This window comes from Ostrea edulis, chromosome 7, assembly GCF_947568905.1.
Source record: "Ostrea edulis chromosome 7, xbOstEdul1.1, whole genome shotgun sequence".
Taxonomy (NCBI): Eukaryota; Metazoa; Mollusca; class Bivalvia; order Ostreida; family Ostreidae; genus Ostrea; species Ostrea edulis.
The window spans coordinates 62883951-62901281 of NC_079170.1; the positions used below are offsets into that span (position 1 = coordinate 62883951).

The 17331-nt window shown below is 34.3% G+C and overlaps 2 protein-coding genes across 3 annotated transcripts in view; one reads left to right on the forward strand and one right to left on the reverse strand.

Annotated features, from left to right (window-relative positions):
- The window catches only part of LOC130048361 (inter-alpha-trypsin inhibitor heavy chain H3-like), a 51193-nt gene extending 40681 nt beyond the window's left edge, over positions 1 to 10512 (forward strand). The window contains exons 9-12 of the mRNA XM_056145002.1: positions 947 to 1042; positions 1976 to 2089; positions 6024 to 6434; positions 9040 to 10512. Coding sequence (XP_056000977.1) covers positions 947 to 1042; positions 1976 to 2089; positions 6024 to 6434; positions 9040 to 9314 — 896 coding nt within the window. The 3' untranslated portion in view covers positions 9315 to 10512. The remainder of the gene's footprint in view (positions 1 to 946; positions 1043 to 1975; positions 2090 to 6023; positions 6435 to 9039) is intronic.
- Positions 10513 to 12354: 1842 nt separating this feature from the next.
- On the reverse strand, positions 12355 to 17085 carry LOC130048369 (uncharacterized). Of its 2 annotated transcripts, XM_056145016.1 has the most exons (7): positions 16862 to 17085; positions 15918 to 16569; positions 15448 to 15810; positions 14418 to 14818; positions 14108 to 14207; positions 13906 to 13991; positions 12355 to 13751 (listed from the first exon to the last, which is right to left on the reverse strand). In XM_056145016.1, exons 2-7 carry the CDS (start codon positions 16564 to 16566, stop codon positions 13689 to 13691), a joined length of 1662 nt encoding a protein of 553 aa, XP_056000991.1. In that variant the 5' UTR covers positions 16567 to 16569; positions 16862 to 17085; the 3' UTR covers positions 12355 to 13688. The 2 variants fall into 2 exon arrangements, with proteins under 2 accessions (XP_056000991.1, XP_056000989.1); XM_056145014.1 differs by lacking the exon at positions 16862 to 17085 and having other exon boundaries at positions 15918 to 16805.
- Positions 17086 to 17331: the final 246 nt, after the last annotated feature.

The following is a 17331-nucleotide window of genomic DNA, read 5'->3' on the forward strand; positions in this document are numbered from 1 at the left end:
GGCCTCCAGGGGTATGTTGGGACCATAATAGGGACTACGGTTTTACATGCAAATATATATGGAAAGTCTTCTGATATGGACCAAGGTGACTCAGGTGAACGATGTGGCCCATGGACCTCTTGTTTTTTATCTTACATGTATAATGTTGGTGCTCCTTTTTTCTGCGTTATTCGATAATGTAGACAATACAACATAAACAAACAAATCTTAACTTAAATGAAATAATACAATGTACGTGGATCTCAATTCAATATGGAAATAGTCATAGCAAGTGGTGTCTGAAGCCTGAATATAGCTCTGCATTTAAACACCATACATTCCTAACTGTCGTGGAACGTGGTCAAAGGAGATAAGTAATTACTCAAATAATTTATTACTTGGTCCTACTGGTGTAAGGCGTTAAAATTAAAAGTATAATCGTTTCTTCGTAAGAGATACTCTATGTAAATAAAATTTATTTAGAATGGTGCGAGATATGACCGTTTTTATGTTAATGTCCTAGTGGCTTAGGGAATAGAATGTGGTAGCGAGACGCCAGTCATTATGCCATTCTTTGAATATGTCATCTAATTTATCTATTTTGCAAAAATACATGTTGTTTAAAGGCCAGGTTTTCTTTTATCATCGGAGAATTAAAAGATAATCTGTTCTTGTTGTCAATTCATTACACCTGATCGTCCAATCTCCCTCACTTGTGAATCTGTTTGAGACAGCGATATAGTTTCTACTCTGTATAACGTCTTATTTACACCACAGTTTAGTGTTCGCTATTTTCACTGAGGGCTGTAAGCGTGAAAATAGAACTGCAGAAAGTATAATGTAACTAAAACATACACGCAACAACACCGTGAAAATTATTTAGAACGACTTCAGAGCTGTGTACAATCATTCATTGTATATTTAACGCTTCTAAATGTTAAAAATGTTGTTCTCTGCATATTTTCAGCTGACTATGGGCTAAATGATAGCCCCCATTCTGTGTGGGGAAGCGCTCTAACGGGGAGCAAAGGTTTAGCTTTAGCTGGAAATTCCCCTACTTACGGTAATATCAAGTCAATGCATGCCGTAATTTACACGTAGCAATATCGTATTAAAAATCTATGCATGTGAGTTAATTAAACCTGCAAAGAAAAGTTTACATATACAAATGAGATAATCAGTATATACCAACATATATGTACAATAAAACTATCTTGAACGTGGTTTGAACATATTTTTTGCATATGAAACATACTGCTTAGTTTTGACTATGACGTCATGATACAATGTTTATTATGTCAGATACTGCTGAGGAAACGAACTATACCAACAAAATAGATAAGGTGCAGGCGCACCAGAAACGTAAATGTTTCACGTTTTTGCATACACTATATTATTTGAAACAATTTCGGGTAAAAAAGAAAAAGAATGATAATTTTGTACCCAATATCGCTATCGCTGTTCACATACCGATCCGTAACATTAAATGAACGATCGAACACTCTTGCACGGGATTTGCACAGCAATAACACCGATATGATAATGTATAATGTCATGAAAGAGTTGTCGAAATTGTAACATACCACGCGCATACAATGTACCATTGTACTAGATCGATATAGTGTAATTGATATGATAGCATGCGCTGTCCTATGACGTTATGTAGTGCACTTGCGTAATTAAAGCGCTAGGTGAACCAGCTAGTTTCGCTTTGTAATAGCTGAGAATGAGATTGTCAAAGTTATTGGTTCTATATATTTTGTATATTCTTATTCTTGCATAGAAACACCTACACCTGAGCTTCACCCACATACATAAGATGATATTTATAAACTTGTATGATACATTAATACCATTGACGATAAAAAAAAGAGAGTTTTCATAAACCTTTTGACGCAAACTCGGCATTGAATAAGTGTATTTCCTATGCGATTAGGTTACTAGACAACTATAAAGACATATCTTACTATCAGTAAACTAGACATTCTCGTTATAGTTGATAGTGATCCTCATTTCATCGTACGAGTGAAAGGGCTGAAGGATTCCGTTTGTTTTGACGTAATGGGGAACTCGGGAGATGTATACAACTTGGTGAAAGATGAGATATCAGGTACGTATTACTCATATTCAACCGAATGTAACCTGTGATGTATCGGATATATTCCACCCATACACAACCGAATGTAACCTGTGAGATATCAGATATATTCCACTCATACACAACCTAAGGTAACCTGTGAGATATCAGATATATTCCACTCATACACAACCTAAGGTAACCTGTGAGATATCAGATATATTCCACTCATACACAACCCAATGTAACCTGTGAGATATCAGATATATTCTACTCATACACAACCAAAGGTAACCTGTGAGATATCAGATATATTCCACTCGTACACAACCCACTGTAACCTGTTGCAATTATAATTTGATCACAATACATCTTGTATCATTACGTCATTATAATCATATTCTAAGAGAATGAGGGTAACAGTAATATAAGCGGTAATTGTTAACAATATCGTTTGAAATTCATTACGCGGAGTTTTTTGTTGTCCTGTATGTACTGAAAACACTGTATTCTCTAAAGCAATTATGTACTGATTCGCTGAAGAAACGTCGCACATAGAACACGCTGAAATGATTCAAATATCAATATGTGAACCATAAAGCTTACCTTAACACCTGAACCAACGACCCTGGAACCATGATTTTCGCAGTTTTGGTAGAGGTCTCCTTGTTCATTCTAAAAGTGCTAATTTTTCTCATAAACTTCTGTAATATTTATGGAAATTGAAATTTACATTCATGGACTTTCTTATATACATGGATCAATGTTATATTTTCACTTTTATGATTTCATGATAAAGTTTTTTTTAATACATGTATAGCAGCATCTGCCAGGTTTCTACTGCGATTCATGATAGTTGGCTTTTATAATTCCTTTACATCGACCAATTTGGTTTTTTGCACAGTGTTATGATTAATGATCTTTATAGATTTGTTATTTGCACATTGAAATTTCAAGTAAGTACATGGATGCTTGAAGAAGTTCAAAGTGTTTCATAAGTAGAATTATTTAGGAAAAGTATACTTGTTTTGGCAAAGTTGACGCAATTTCAATATAATGTAGGAAAATGGTATTACATACATGTATATTATATGTGACGTAGTTACGTTGCAACGTCACAAAAGAATGTACAAAATGGACAGTAATTGAAAACTATCAAAATAACATCTAGATCAAACACTACTCATTGTTAATTTTCAAGAACAAGCACATGTTTTATATTGCCTATAACACAAATTATCTTCACTGAAATTCTGTCTCATAAATAAATATTTAAGAATTTAATTAGATTTAATCATATACTGTGACATCTAATTACGACTTTGTACAGACAGATATAATTGTGTTGTACTTAGTTGGCACATATTTGAAACGTTCTGCTTAAAAAGCTGATAGAATGACTCACATTCAATTTTATTAATAATTCCTGTCTGTGGTACGTAACTTTTGATCATAACGCTGTTGTATAACAATAAAATAATCAATATGAGGATTAATCGATCACCATTCCTTAAATTCAAATAAATAAGGAAATAGATTTCAGACATGAATTTAGAATGATAAATGCTTCTTTTGCTTTCTTGGTTTTTATGTCAATTTGTATGGGTTTTTTTTTTCTTTTGTGTTAATCTACATGTATTACATTAGTTGAATACTGCGTCTCATTTAACGAAATAAATACGAATACATTCAACATATTTAGAAACTATACATTTAATGATACTCGTTAAAGATTAGCATCGTTTACAGCTTATTTTAATTAGAGATTTATTCGTTTGTTAAACGGAATATGAACGTTTTCAATAGGTACAATGAATTTATGAACAATCAGTACACTGTCTATAAGACTCTCTCCACGTTCCCTTATAGATAAGCTTTTCGCCTACGTGAGTGCAAAGTTCTTGCACTAAATGATATTCAAATTGTAGCTATTGAAACGTCATATTTAATTCAGAAATTTGGTGTGATATGAAGTACACATGCTTGATATTGCATAAGAATTCCTATCAAGATTTTCAATCAACTTGATTGCTCTTGAAACTTGACATAATACTTCTTCAGATACGTATATTGGACATGCTCATTACACCAGAATACTGCTGTGTTTAATGGCTAGTTACGTTAGCTGTGTGTACACGTACTAGGGGAATACTTTACGTTAAGGAGAACCTGATTTGATAATTACAATACACGAGCCTTTTAGTATACACCGTCAGTTCTCATTTAATTTAAACAGGGTTTTTTTTCCATATAAAAATATCTTTAATACAGTCAAAATTCTAAATCTGTTGCCAATGAAACGTGATAACAATTTTAATTTTTGATTAAATAAAACATAGTTCAATTTAGGAAGAATTTGATCAGTGTAAAGCAGCTAATCAGTACAAATTCGTTTGCATTTGTTAGTAAGCGTCGAAAGGACTAGATAGGACAAGAGGCATTTATGGCCCCCTCTTCAAATTTACTCATTCCTATTACAGTAGTAGTGCACATTGTGTATGAATAAAAAAATATATGATTTACTTTGATATCTTTAATATTGGTTGCCTAGCAACGCATTAAACATATCAACAATGAAATTGTTCATTTCCATAAATTTTTCAAATGCAAAACTGAAAGTTCAAATTTTAAAACTAGAATGATAACATTTTATCAATTTCAAATTCCATCACCTTGTATTTGAACAAAATTTAACATTTGTACATTTTTTTTAAAGTGTTGAATGCTCATATTTCCTTAGTTACCACACAAATATTCCTTAGCAACAGTTTAGATTGTGAATATATACATCTAACACATGCCATGAAATAAATTCGAAATTAATTAAAACTGATTTATTACATTTTCAACAGTGAAATGCAATGATTTATCCATTGAATAAAAATAAAATGGTATTTTATATTTTCACTAGTGAAAATAACAACTTATTGTGACGTCAGGTTAACTGAATAGCCTTTTTTAATGTAGAATGAAGTTTAGGTATGAAAGGGGCTACGGTGTAATTCAAAGGTGTGCGAACGTTTATCGGTATTCAGTATGCTACGATATACGTGTAGTGTTTATTAAAGTTTGACCAGTACATCATTGAAATTACGATGAGGATTATAAACTTTTTATTCCAATTAAGAAGAAAAGTGGAGATGGTTAAGTGAGTGATGTGACCAGTCGGCCTCGTGTTGTACGTCATGGTTTTCAGATTGCAGTTGCAAATTTAAACGTCTCTAGATTTCCATGAACCACCATGTAGACCTCGTTCAGCATTTCATGACTTTCATAGTTTGAGGAATATCTTAAAATAACCCAACTGTATTTGATTTGATAGAATCTATTTAAATATTTTAACACATTCAATCAATGACACAAATAAAGCCAAAACTTTCATTCAAGCATTTCATTCATACACTCACAGATATTTTTATTAGTACAACATTCCTGTTATTTCAATCAATGACGAATATTTATCGACAGTTCATCCTGGTACGCGTCATGATATACTAGTATTACACGCAACCTGAACCAGTGGTATATGAATTTTGTATTCTAATGAACAACCCTCACACTTTTTAGTGACTAAGCGTAGATATTTTACATTACTGTGTTCTAAAATTAATATTTGCAAGCCGATATGTTATGCATAAATCTGTGTTATTCAAGTTGTTATGAAAAATTCACAGCGTTTTGGTTTTAATTCATCATGAGATAATTAAAATTACGCATGCACACTGAATAAATCTTCTCAATGCAACAATATTTCTGAACAAAAATGAATTTTGTGCAATTATAGAAAAAGATACTCACCAAATTTATGCATTATATTGTTTTATTAGCATGCCCTAAATGGGGTATTAAAAACCATAACCAATAGAAATGTCAAAGGAATTATTCAGGATGTATATATATGTATATATTCTTCATGGTTTTTACCATAGATACTGATTTTTAAAAAAAATATTTTCTAATATTTTAGGGATTATTGTAAATGCTGAAGTTGCTGTAACGGGACATGGCACAGATAAGAATTCAACCATCACCAACCATCAAAACGGAACTCAAAAAAGGGCATCAGCGGTTAAAACCTACTTTGGAGAAATATCAATTTCTGGAGACCGTTCCGTTATAAATGTATCTCCAAGTCGTTGGAAAGTAAATGGACACATTTACAAATGGCAGCCAGCACAGACCATCACTGTTCACAAAACCAAGCTGGTCACAGACGGAACAGGGAAAATGATAGCTATAATGTTTCCTCACAAGATCACTCTGTTGATTGTTCGTCACATGAGAACAATGAAGCAGTTGAATATGGGGCAGATTCATTTCCTCGGTTTCTACATTGTCGATGACAGGGGATTTTCTTGGTATACCCATGGATTGCTAGGTACACGTATATAGATAAGTCACTCTTTGTGTTCAGTGTTTATCTAAGTTGGAAAAGTATGAGATTTTCGTTTTATCAAAATAACCAGAGTTGTGGAATCCCCCCAGTGAAATTGTTACGTATGTCATTAAAAATGGTGTAATTAGGTCAATCAAATTACACAGTAATATTTATATTCAGGACCTATGTATACTAATTCGATATAGAATGTGATTAATCAGAAACAATCATCCTTTGAAGATACGTATAAAGACTTATTCATTCTATCTACATGTATATTCGACGGTGCCCTCGTTATTTTGACAATATACAATTCCCAAAGTATAACCAATTAGTAATCTGAAAAGGTGTTAAATATTGCCTTATACCAGACAATGTTATATGACTAAAGGTTAAACCCTATTCACCAATATGTCTCACGGTTTTAAGTATATTAAAAGCATATTACCATGATAGAAAATTTGCAAAACCAAGTTATACATGTATTTTTGAGGATAGATCATGCTAGACTGCATCTTGCGTTTGTGGGAATCCATACCTAGCTAGCATTATTTTTTGGGTGTTTGGTTTGTTTGGTGTTTTTTTTGGGGGGGGGGGTCTGTTGACAAAAAAGGGTCGGTACCTATCGCCAAATTTTTCAGTGAAGCTAAAATAGGTTCTGGTGACTTTGAATTATAAGGCACTATTTTTTTGTTGAATTAACAGTGTAGTAAAATATCACTTTAAGTTTATTCCCTCATTTGTAAAATTTTAAAGCAGTGGCTGTCGTTTTACAGTAGAACAAACTCAAAGCAAGAAAAGATCTTTGAACTATAAACTATGGGCATAAGTCGTAACTTACAAAAGTAAAAAAAAAGTAACAGGGTGTAGTGAAATGGTATATCCTGAACTTCCTGCCCTGAGGAATACTCTAAATGTCCTACATCTAATCCTTTCCTAAGGAAAAAACGAGAGAGTCATTGATCCGGTACCCCACTTTATCTAATGTAAAACTTATACGGTACCAATTTTGATGCACCAGATGCACATTTCCACAAATTACGTCTCTTCAGTGATGCTCAACCGAAATGTTTGAAATCCGAAATAACAATGATGTTTTAGAGCTATTATAGGCAAAAACAGTGTGCCAAAAAAGTGGAGTCAAATTCGTTCAAGGATAAGAGCTATGCGTGAGGGAGATAATCCTTAATTTTGAAATGAATTTCTAAATGTCATTATGTATCTTTTACGCTTGTGTTATTAAAAATTTCCAATCTAGGAAGCAGGAATATGACAGAAATAACGATTAAAGAATAAAAAAATCTTCAATTATCAGAGGAAATTCTGTTTACCCTATATAGCTGATTGATTAATTGATTGGATATTGTTTAAAGTCCCTCTCGAGAATTTTTCACTCATATGGAGACGTCATCATTGCTAGTGAAGGGTTGCAAATTTTAGGCCTATACTCGGCGCTTACGGTCTTTGAGCAGGGATCAGGGATCTTTATCGTGACACGGGACCTCGGTTTTTGCAGTCTCATCCAATGGACCGCCCCATTAGTTGCCTCTTACGACAAGCAAGAGGTACTGAGGACCTATTCTAACCTGGATCCCAACGGAATTATATATCTTATTGAGTTTGCTGGTGTTCATTAGTTCTGCTCTGCGAACAAGTGAATATGCAAATATGTTCATATATAATGATTATGCTGTAAATTCAGGGCCGTAAATTAACCTTCAATTTGGAGGAGGCAGGAAATTAGGCGGGGGTTTGGGGGCCGCCCAGGCCCCCAGACGCTGAGCACATTTTGTGCACACTGAACACGTTTCGTGCAAAATCCTTGATTCTAGGGCCTTCTAAGATGTTACTTGACTAACTCATTCTAAAAGAAAGATTTGGAATGCTTATTAAGGGAGGTATCATGTTCTTAGTTATTGGAAACAATATAAATTCTAATGAACTTTAAATTTTAATTTTTTTTGGCTCAAAAGTTGGAGGAGGCAGCTACCTCCTCCGCCTCCATGTAATTTACGGCCCTGAAATTAACCTACTTTTGTGTATGCCAAAAGAATGTACGTGTATAATAGTTGGATAGAAAATGTAACGTCCCAATGCATACAATGTATATGAGAAGATTTCATCCTTAAAATGATGATGATCCTGATCGGTAATGATTTGTACCTTGTCAAATCTGCACGTTCACGGCCTTCGAGACTCCAAATTGATGCGTTATACTGGGGTATGTATGTCACGTGTTTCTGCAGGCACATATTGGACGTAACGTTACACAAGGTGATATCACAGGGCATTCATCAGTTTCGTTTAAAGTCAGTATTTCGTAAATCAGAAAAAATATGGTCGATATAACGATCTAGTTTGCCAATACGACCTGTCATTGGGTGTTTGATACCAATTGTTAGGCCGTTCTTGGCACACTGATTCTGATTACTGATTACTCCGTTTACCTGATCAAGATACGCAGGTGTGAACGGTCGACAATGGATATCTACTCCTCCTAGATACTTAATCCTACCTCTGGTATTGCCAGGGGTCTCTATTTTGTATTCCTTGTAGAAGTTGATTGTCTTCACCTTTTCACAATATTAACTGTTTCTATTTTTAGGTCAATTCATCTACAGACGAATATCTTTAGAAAAGAAGAAAAGGTCGAAGAATGGTAAAACAAGAGGCAAACTTAAAGTAGAGGGAAACACAAAGCGCATGCGCCGAGTCTCAGCTTTACTGGGCAGAAGGGTAAATTTAGCAACGAATTCATACGTGTCGTGTTGGATGGTGCAGAAGAACGGTCGCCGGCTTATTGACGGTGTGTTCACAGACTATCTTGTCAGGAATTCAACAGCTCCACAGCGAAAAAAGCGGAAACGAAGTAAAACATAGGGAAACCTCCCATTTAAATCCAGGAAATGATCCTGTGGTCACGTGATCCTAATTATATCCAGGAAATTATCCTGTGGTCACGTGTCTATTGATATGAAATGAGAAATCGGAATATTTTCAAATTTGATCCAAATTCGCAATATTCTGTACAGAGTGAAATAATAGTATTTTGAGTCAGTTTTCATAATACCAAAATTGAAACAGCTTACTAGCTATGAATGGAAAATAATACAAAATACATTTACACGTGTACATAGATATAGGGTTGATATTTTGTTAAGAGTTGAGATATATGCAGAATGTGATATACTGAATCGCATTGACTGGATCAATAGAACGAGGGAAACGCAATGCAGCAAATATCAACTATATTCATTTGTTGTATACAAGTCATTGATTTGTTTTATAAATCATATTAATGTATGTCTAATTCAAGGATTGGGAACACCTGGGGTGGTCTCCAATACGGCAACATTGTACAACATATACGTATTTAATATGATAGATTTTACCTGATAAATAATCATCCTGATGCAACAGCATGAGATGAAGATACGCATTCATTGACCATTCTCGATAACAATTCATCAACGTGTTGCATTTTCAAGGCAGACTATGCATTAATTACGAGAGTACGCTGTCATTGATTTCTGAATTTGATATCCACATAAACCTTGATTTGGAAACCACCTGTATTTTGAAAAAGAATATTTTCATACATATCATAAATTATTTGTTACTCTGCACACGTTCGTACATAGCGGAAATCGATATCATAGCATGCTCATTATGACAGTGAAAAATGTAGATATTTGTTCAATGCCCAGTCACAAAAGCTTGAGAAATATGCCTGAATCATTTAATTATGTCTTTATTCTTTACATGTTCGTTACATATGACTGTAAAGGAAACATTTGACAAATTGCTTTAATCGATGGCTCCGATTCATCGGTAGTACAAGACTTTTATCAACCTGTTCAATTAGTTTTTGCAATTTATGATGTAAAAATGTCTTCTAAGTTGGATGTGTCATATATCTGTGCAGCGAATATCAACTAGATTAAAATGATTCACATTTGATGTAAACATTTTCTACATGAGAATTTACTGAATAACGGTTCATAAAAATCACCTCATTATGCACGTCTTTGGAATTTAATGAATATCTGGAAATAAACTTTCATCATGTCATCCTTTACCTCTTCATGTTTGTGATATTTTGTGTATGAGAGTCACAAAAGATGTGCGCTGAACAACATCTAAACTGTAAACAAGTATGAGGAGGCAGTCTTCTTCTCTCTAGTCGGATTCAATGATTGAAAAAAGCCCAGTCACGTTCAAGAGCCACAAAACTATATTTATATCTACGATAATTATATCCACAAATTTGTCCCAAAAATGGAAACAAGAACTCATTTCTGTAATCCGCAGCATGGTTTTGATGTACATTCCATATGAAAGAATTAAGAAAGAAAACCATTGTGTGAATTTGTCATTTAATAAAACTAACAAATAAGTAGAAACTAAAATGGCATATTACATAATGTTACATAACATTTGGCTGGGATTAAATCACATTTACTAATACTTACAATGTACAGGTTGATAGTTGCAGTTTAAATCAGGCTGTCTAGTCTTGTGACGCACAGTAGCCCAGCCAATAAAACAGGTAAAAATGTTTAAAACACTAAATATAGCAAAAACTTTCGTGAATATAATGGTTGGTAATGTACTTTCAAAATAGAACACCTTATTTACCTTAAATCCGCACCTTTACACCTTTACCATGATGTCCATGTAATCATTGAACACAAAAAACTAGAGATGGATATAGAATGTCTCGAATGTAGGGTGTGTTGCTATCTATGCTTATAAATGACTTGCGTGTACTTGTTAACCTCAGTTTCATGAATATACTAGAACTTACAATGTTTCTCTCATAATGAGTATCACGATACCTTTGATGATGATATGCTTCATTGTTGATATTCTTCAAAATATCTACGATTCTGAACGCTGAATATAACTTCTAGAGTGTTATTGTATTATGTATTTTAGATTATCAATAATCTTACCATAATTATTATACTTTTCAACGATTTAGTCCGTCCAATTGATTAAGACCCCAATTGATTAAGTCCTTCCTGTTGATTAAGTCCTTCCAATATTGAATGTATATTCCATCGCACGTAATTTGCAGTGCAAACTTTTACAATTCCGAGTGTTTTGCGCCGTACAACTAACCGATGTTGATGTTTTATGAAACCTGCACGAAAATTACGTACTTCTTAGAATATTTGATATTTGCAAATTCCATACAAAATACGCTATGTATATCTAACGAAATTTATAATATAGAAATTTTGCCGATGAAGCAAAAATATAAATACTTCTATTTATCCATTATCAAATACAGGAAAAGTATTGAATCACGATTACACAAAATAAGACATCAGATACGATGGTGCCAATTCTGAAATAACTGAATCACGATTACACCAAATAAGACATCAGATACGATGGTGCCAATTCTGAAATAACTGCACATACAGTACTTTATAATTTTTTCCCTTGCTATAGATGATCGTTTTCTTTACAGTAGATAAATGATAACCTATTCCAATAATTTATTCTTCAAATACATCACCTTCACACTTTTATTCAGAAGCCAATGAAAAGGTGAAGATAAGAAACGGTGATCAATGTTATAACTCGTATAAGGAATATGAAATACATAGTTGGTCAAACACGGACCCCTGGACACACCGGAGGTGGGATCAGGTGCCTAAGAGCAGTAAGTATCCCCTGTCGACCGGTCACACCCGCCGTGAGCTCTACATCTTGATCAGGTATAAATGGATTAATTCGTAATTAAAATCAGTGAGCCCAGAGCGGCCTAACTATTGATATGAAACAAGTCAGACAACATTTGACCCAATAACAGATAGATTAAGGACAATTAATCACCACGCGTTCTTCCTTTGGCGATATGGCGAAGACTATGCGTTATCAATCTTAATACACAAAGACGAATATAAAATACTTGGAACAATCAATTTATTTGCTATGTTATCTAAGTGTATCACAGAAGTGTGTATGAACTATATTTACACATGATAGAACTTGGACGAGCATGACAGACGCTGTAAGTTGATAGTTTGCTAAAACCAATACTGCACATAGTACTACATGGCACTTCAACATTCATGGACATTAATTTACACATGGCTCCATGGCGTTTATGTACAGAACAGTGCCTATGTCACAAACAATGTTTTATAATTGAATAAGGATGATTTAAACATGTATAACGTGTTATGAAAATCTGTGCTATTCTAATGACTACTCTCTCCCTCTCTCTGTCTTATATACAAAATCTCCAGATACATTAACTTGTTGACAAATATAGAACAGCTTTAATACCGTACATGTTGTGGCCTGTCAAGGCTCAGAATGTAAATCACTATACAAATATGTCACAAAGACACAAAGTAGAAATCTGTTCTTTATAAAGGGTCAAGGGAATAGAAAAACGCCTTGTCTAAATATATTTTCTCAACTGACAAACATACATGATTGAGACATGAAAAATAAAAATGGATTTGGTATGTTGTATAGCAGAGTGTCAAAGATTGCAGTGGCTTCAATATTGAGTACATGTCACAATACACCAAAGGCCATTCTTGAAAATCAGACATTTTGGGAATATTGACCGATTGTGTATGTTACTCTATGGGTAATCAATCATAACAATTAGAGAAAAGAAAATTAATTGATCATAGGTTGCCAATAATGTCTTAATATATTAACCTTTTATTCTAATGATATCGTGTTCTGGTTGAGGTTTTGTCAGATAAAAACATATGGCATTTTTGATTTATAGCAATGGCCATCAGCTCGCAGAGATTGAAGTTTTTCTACTGGAGAGAAATATACTAAAAATTCAAGTATTATATAACACGTTAAACAATGAATAATTAAGCGACTATCACAGTGCAAATGTATGCAAATATTAAAACATTCAGATATGATGACATATATTAGATTAATTTACAAATTATTTACAAAAGTTATATGGATTTCTTAAATGTCACAAATTCCTCACTGCATAGTGGCTACATTTGCACTTCAGGTTTGAAATCATTTCAAATTTCTGCAGAATTGGGCCCTGGTACAGTAAATGCACGCAAACCAGAAAGCGATGGTTGCTTATAAACGTATTTCTGATCCGGTCACCAGAAATATGAAAAAGAGACAGAACTTGGCAATTGAAAAACCTCTCATTAAAAGCCAGAGGTATGAAATTCTGTGACAACCACAGCAAAATGGTATCAAATGGGAGCTTGATATCGTTCTCGTTGTCCAGGTAGTCACTCAGCCAGTCTGCGGTCCCAGGTTGTTTATTTTGGCATATGGACATTGCTTCACTATCAATATCTGGAAGAAGAAAATATTTTTATAAACACTGAACACAAGGCGTCGTAATACACTTCGAAGTAACAAACACATTCAATTGTGTTAAGAAGCAGAATGAAAGTGACATCATGTGTCATCAGGATAATGAAATTAATCAATTAATTAATTCTCATACCTCATCCATGTATCCCATATATTTCTGGTCATTGGTAAATGGGGATCCTCCGACTATTAAGTTACAGTTTGTGGTTATGATTTTACCTGCAAAATGATAAAACTAAACTTGTAAAACCCCACAAAAAGCAGTACATCTATTCCAACATAGTAACAGAAACAACGGAGACTGTACGCTATGAAATGACAGCATAACAACATACCATTTAATCCATTTGACTGGTAAAGAACCTCGTTGTTGACGATAATTGTCAGCACTTTATCTTGTAGATACATTCTTACTCTATACCAATCATAGGGGTCCTGCAAGGAGATAAGATGATATCATTATTATCAGTGTTAAGCTTGACAGTAAAAATTTCAATAAGATATATTGGTATTATGGCAAATAGATTTAACACAGAGTATTGTTTACGACAATCCTTTGTGCGGCACGAATAAAGCGTTCAATGTTATCAAAAGTACAAAAACTGCTGTTTTATAAACAATTTGAATATACACGGTATCACCTACCCTCATCGGCTTTCTATAGATATCCAATGATTTTGATTCCGTCCTGAATGTAAACTGCATGGTCTCATTGTGTGGAAAGAAATTGATTTCAATGGAGGGTGGGTGTAGCTCTTCTCTCGCTGCATGTGATTCACAACCGTTCGAAAACAGAGTGACTTTCTTTTTATTCTGAATGACTGGTTTAAAGTTGAAACTTATATAAATATTCCTTTCCAAACTATTTCCTTTAAATGACTGTAGTTCAAACGGGGTGTACACAAACAGCATGGCCTTGTTCACAGCCCCCTTGGTGTACTTAAATCGCCTGCTGTGGATTTTCCTGCCAGATATATGTTTCCCGTCTTCATCTTTCAATTCTTTATCAAGGGTCATGTTCAAAAGAGTAACACATCGTTCGTTATCTGAGAAGAAAGAATAAAACTTTAGGTTAACAATACATTTAAAACAGGTCAGTGAAGTATAAGAATACATTCAACAGTGGTAAGTCACAATGCATTGGATGAAGAGTCTAGTTAGAATCTTAACCTACTTTTGAATATAAAATATTGAAATAAATGACACAAGTGTCAATCTATTGGTGCAAATGCTGACCGCACCTGTCAGATCGCAAAACGGTGCATACATTTACTTACAAAAATAGCGAATGTCTCTTCGAGAAGAATTGTATTGACAACTTAAACTGATTTACAATCTAATACGTGAATGATAATGAATTTGAACAATCAAGTATAGAGTTTTGAAATTGACCTTAATTTCCCGTTTGGTTAGGTTAACAGCCAATTCTGTAAACCAATATATACATCTCTTAAGAAACGTGTATCACTCGGCAATACTTCTATTTATAGCTAGATCCATTCGTTTTTTACGTGGAGATTTGGACTATTCTATTTGCGATAAATTTCATAGAATTAGAATAAAAAGAGGATACACAAAATTATTTAAAGACAATTTTTGTCTTCATTTCAACGTACAAAGAAATTCAAACAGAAAAATGCGTAATCGAAACAGAAAGCAAGAAAGCAATACTCACATCGAAGAAAGCTTTTGGATGGTTTATTAACGGTTAAAATATCCTTCATGGGTTTGTTTGCATCCCAAACACATTTGCACTCTTTATCATCCCAAACCATTGACTGCGACACACATGAATCGTCCACCCAAACGCCATTTATCAAACGTTTGAACATGTTTTTGTGTTTCTCATGTTTCATCACACCAGATTTGCAACAGGAGCAATTTTCAACAGCTTCCATCACAGGCCAGTCACAACGACACCTATCCTCCCGGAAGTGAAGACCAGCTGGACATTTTATGTAGTATCCGGAGAAAGCTCCAGTCAGATAATGATACTCGTTTCTGTTTACAGGATTCGCCCGAATGTTAGCTGAACACGCTGTAATAAGAAACAACCATGATTTTAGTACGGTGACATTATTTATAATCTACAACGATCAAAGGATGGTCACCTTGTCAATAGAAAATACTTAGAAAATAACTTACGAGTGAATGTGGTTGTTGGTGGGCCATTTCCCTCTGATCCTACCGGGTCCGGTGAAGAGGAAAAAAACTGTAGGTCAGTGACTACGGACATTTCCGTTGTAGTTGTGAAAAAATCAAAACCGTCAGAAAATGGATCCTGTGTAGACACCAGCACGGGAGACATTGGTGTGGTCGTGTACTTCTCCTGGAGCGTGTTGTCTGAAGCCGCTACCTGGTTATTTTCTGATTTTAGAAATTTTCCTTTTCCAGATTTCTTTGACTTGATTGATTTCTTGCTTATAGTTTTCATTGCCTTAGAAGTTGGTTGTATTTCGTTAAAAGATGGACTTGTTTGGTCAAAGGAATTTTTGCCGGTATCCTTAGAAGTGATGGTATTAGTAACAGCAAAGTCCTCACTGCCTGTACCGGAAACACGTGTTACATCTGATTGTCCTCCTTTTGTTTTAACCACGAGGTTGTTCCCGGTAGTGTGCACGGATGGAGAGGCGCTTCCCACACTAGTGTAGATGCTGTTTCCGATGCTGTTGGTGAGAGACTGGACCGATTCATCGGCTGATATAACACCTTCCAGCTTGGACAATGACGGCGCCGAGTCACCAAGCCATATGCATAACTGACACAGGAATATGTTTAGCAATTTTAATTGCATTTTCTGTAAAATAATAATATTGATAATAATAATGGAAATAAGAATAAAATCCCTTTGGTACTGAGACAGTATATGTCTCATAGTTATATATTTGAAAAAGTTTCTGTTTGACTACAATAATAATACATTGCATAACATTTTTGGTGTATGTTTATCTTGGAGATTGTCTCTTGCATAAAACAATGCAACCAAAAATCCAAAATTTTTAAGATTTAACGCATTCAAATACATAACCTCAAAGCCCATTTAGAACGAATCGGTTTCAAGGAAAACAAACCTTTAAATCAAATCTTACCTTTTATGTTGTGCAGCGATCCAAATTCTTAGCCAATGTAAGAGGAATGCTTCTATAAGAATAAGACAGACTAGATTTGGCAATGTTCAACCTCGCAGATTAGGTAGATATATTAATCAAGAAGCAAGTCGCGGATGTTTTATATGTGTCTGAGTTGACAGCTAACGGTCATATCGCACGCTTGACTTCTTTCTCAATTTGCTCAGGTGTGACTTTTTTCGATTTTCGCACCGATCTTTGTTGTTTACCTGTCTTGATATTATTTAATCTTAATTATTCACAGGGGATATGATTCGGACTATTTTGCATTTTTGATGTAATTTTTGTATTGACGCATTATGGACAGTTTTAGGATGATGTCTTGGAGGTTCGGTGATACCTATCTATTATGTTTGGGCGTGACAATCACGATTTCATTACCAGATAGGAAATTTTCAACTTGGTCAAAATGCAACATTCCCAAAAATTAA

Coding starts and splice junctions, on each gene's coding strand:
- LOC130048369 (XM_056145014.1), bottom strand. CDS start 16,647: ATGAGACATATACTGTCTCAGTACCAAAGGGATTTTATTCTTATTTCC. Junction 14,819..15,447: donor ATCCAAAAGCTTTCTTCGAT/GTGAGTATTGCT, acceptor CTTTCTTCTCAG/ATAACGAACGATGTGTTACT. Junction 13,752..13,905: donor ATATGGGATACATGGATGAG/GTATGAGAATTA, acceptor TTCTTCTTCCAG/ATATTGATAGTGAAGCAATG.